At 42.9% G+C, this 2,607-nt stretch overlaps 1 protein-coding gene across 1 annotated transcript; it reads right to left on the reverse strand.

Annotated features, from left to right (window-relative positions):
* Window positions 1-242: 242 nt before the first annotated feature.
* Window positions 243-1,884, reverse strand: LOC116257785 (NAC domain-containing protein 100-like). Its single transcript, XM_031634770.2, has 3 exons — window positions 1,488-1,884; window positions 1,087-1,355; window positions 243-985 (listed from the first exon to the last, which is right to left on the reverse strand). Exons 1-3 carry the CDS (start codon window positions 1,642-1,644, stop codon window positions 443-445), a joined length of 969 nt encoding a protein of 322 aa, XP_031490630.1. The 5' UTR covers window positions 1,645-1,884; the 3' UTR covers window positions 243-442.
* Window positions 1,885-2,607: the final 723 nt, after the last annotated feature.

Raw genomic sequence — 2,607 nt, forward strand, 5'->3', positions numbered from 1 at the left:
TTTCTTTGAGGGAAAACTTTGTTTAAAAGTAACTGGTAGTGATGAATTCATGTCTACAAGACGAGCATGCATGGCATTTCATGGCGACAACGTAGTGTATGAAGATAGAGTATGAGTAGTAGGTCCATCTCCTTCAACGGCGAACTGTGGTGCCTCTTGATACGTGAGCTGCAGGTGTACACAGTAGCACAGACACAGACACAGAGAGAGGGAGAGAGAGAGAGAGAGAGACAATTAGTTTCTAATTGTTTTATATTTAATTGGTTGCTAGCATGACATGGAACAACAGAACTATCACAGCTAAGTTATAAACAAATACAGGAGCTGACATCCCTTAGATGTTACATGCCAGTTGCGTAGACAGCCTATTTTACGCTTATCAATCAGTATCTACAATTTTTGCTGCCATGTTAATTCGTCAGCACACCCATAGAGGAAAGCATTAGCTGCCGCGCCAAAAAGACTCCAAATCCAAGGAAGCCTGCTTTGCAAAATTTGAATCGGATGGAATCAATGGATTCAAGTAGGTAGAAGTTGAAGCCTGTTGCAGTTGATAATTGTTGGCCACACTCATCTGCAGCGACCTCAATATATTTGAACTTGATGAAGGAAAATCTAGGCTGAAGAAGCTGCTCCCTGGCATTGAAGAAAGAGAGTTCTGCATTGCCTTCTCCCTTAGAAGCGGCACACTCGTATCCGCGTTGACAAACCCGTTTTTCATGTTGTTGGTCATGGTGGCTATGCCGCTAGTATTGTTGGCAAGACTGTTTTCATCAATGTTTGGTGTATCTGAATTTCCGAGTAACCTGGTTATCTCTGATAACTCTGAATTCGATTCCGTAAAGTAACCGCTTTCCATGTACTCCATCTCTCCTTGGTCCAAATTGGTGCCATTGGATGGAGATTGCTGTAAAGAAGGGAAGGGCGGCGACCTTCTTCCTACACAGTTGCTCTTTCGGAAGATTCTGCAGACTACCCATTCCTCCTGCAAAAGAGTATTCCATCATCAAAGGATCATGAGAAACCAGTAAAAAAGGAAGATGCCCCATAACAGTAGCATCGTCATTAGACTTTCATGGCACTTGCCTTTGTGAGTTTAGAAGGAAATTTTGATGAAAGCCTGTACTCATGCATGACCCAGTTGGTCTTCTCCCCTTTGGGAGCTCTCCCCTTGTAGAAAACCAGAGTTTTCTTCATACCCACAAGCATACTCCCTGATGTGAAGATCTCTTTATCTTTACCAGTGGTCTTCCAGTAACCAGCTTCTGTTGCCCTATTTGTCCTAAGGCCAGTTGGGTACTTCCTGTCCCTCAAGTTAAAGAAATACCATTCCTTCTCTCCCATGCTAGCTTTGCCTGAACGCAGAATGTCAATACAAGATGGAGCAGCATGGTTATCGATCTGGGAGCCTTTAGTCTAAGAAGAAGAAATTAAAGAGAAAAGAAGAACCAGCCAAGAACATTCAGAAACAGAAAATATATGATTACCAGGAAGATCCCATGGTTCACATCTGTTGAGATCAACAACGGTAATGGCCTTGGCAACGAAAGCAGAATCCGCGACCTTGCGAGTGAGATAATAGGCGACTAGCTCCTCATCTGTTGGATGGAACCTAAAGCCAGGAGGGAGGCTGCTGTCGTCCATGATCAGGACCTTTTCCACCTAGACAGGTACAACTCAATCGGAAGAAATAAAACTCACGGATTGGTGGTGAAGATGGAAGGTGCAGATGATTGGACAAAAAAGGATGAAGAGGCAAGAGGAAAAGGCCAACCTCTCGCCGTTTCTGGACGTAGTGGCGCTACACGGATCTACTTATAACTTACCATTCGTGTCTACTGTGGAGAGAGAGAGGAAGGAGAAGGAGAAGAAGAAGAAGGAAACAAGAAGATGACTCACGCCTGGTCTACCAAGAAAGAGTCATATCATATCAAAATCTCATGGGGAGGGCGATGGTCACACCAACCACCAACGCTGCTTACCTATTCTACACGCTAGCAGTGCCTAACACCTCCGGGAATCAACGGTGCGTACGTCAGGGAGCTTAGCTGCGTCGGCTTCCAAGCGCGGGCGCGGGCGACTGCAGGTTTTGTTGGCTTGCCAAATTTGGTTTATTAATTAAGTTGGTTGGTTTAGTGGCACTAACAGTATCCCGAACTTTTAATTTGTTTATAATATAGTTTATCAAGCGGGATGTCATATATATTGCAGTATTTATTTTGCAGATATACCTTATATTTAATTTAATGGCAGTAGCAGTTATCAGAAATTTGTAATTTAATTTGCTTTGTTTTGATTCTTTTTTGGGTTTGAATGTGACCTTTGAAAATATAATCGTCTTTTCGGTAGAAATGGGCATTAATCTGTCTTAGTCCGTGACCCATGTTCGAGGGTCAAATATGCTTCGGTGCCCTCATGCACCACGTCTCGTGGGGATAAAATGGGACCATGACTTTTTGTTCACTCATTTTTGTCATCATAGTGGGCTCTTTTTTCATTTTTTCAAGGGTACATTGTTGAACATACAACCAGCTTGGAATTTGACTAATGAGGTTCCGACGATTATATAATTAAGTCAAAAGAAGGTGTGGTGCTTGAAATTTTTAG

The sequence above is a fragment of the Nymphaea colorata genome, chromosome 7, assembly GCF_008831285.2.
Source record: "Nymphaea colorata isolate Beijing-Zhang1983 chromosome 7, ASM883128v2, whole genome shotgun sequence".
NCBI lineage: Eukaryota > Viridiplantae > Streptophyta > Magnoliopsida > Nymphaeales > Nymphaeaceae > Nymphaea > Nymphaea colorata.

Excerpts from the sequence above, each read along its gene's own strand:
- LOC116257785 (XM_031634770.2), bottom strand. The coding sequence starts at position 1,644 with ATGGACGACAGCAGCCTCCCTCCTGGCTTTAGGTTCCATCCAACAGAT. Across the intron at positions 1,356-1,487 it reads TGAACCATGGGATCTTCCTG|GCAAAGCTAGCATGGGAGAG; the intron begins GTAATCATATAT and ends TTCTGCGTTCAG. Across the intron at positions 986-1,086 it reads TTCCTTCTAAACTCACAAAG|GAGGAATGGGTAGTCTGCAG; the intron begins GCAAGTGCCATG and ends ACTCTTTTGCAG.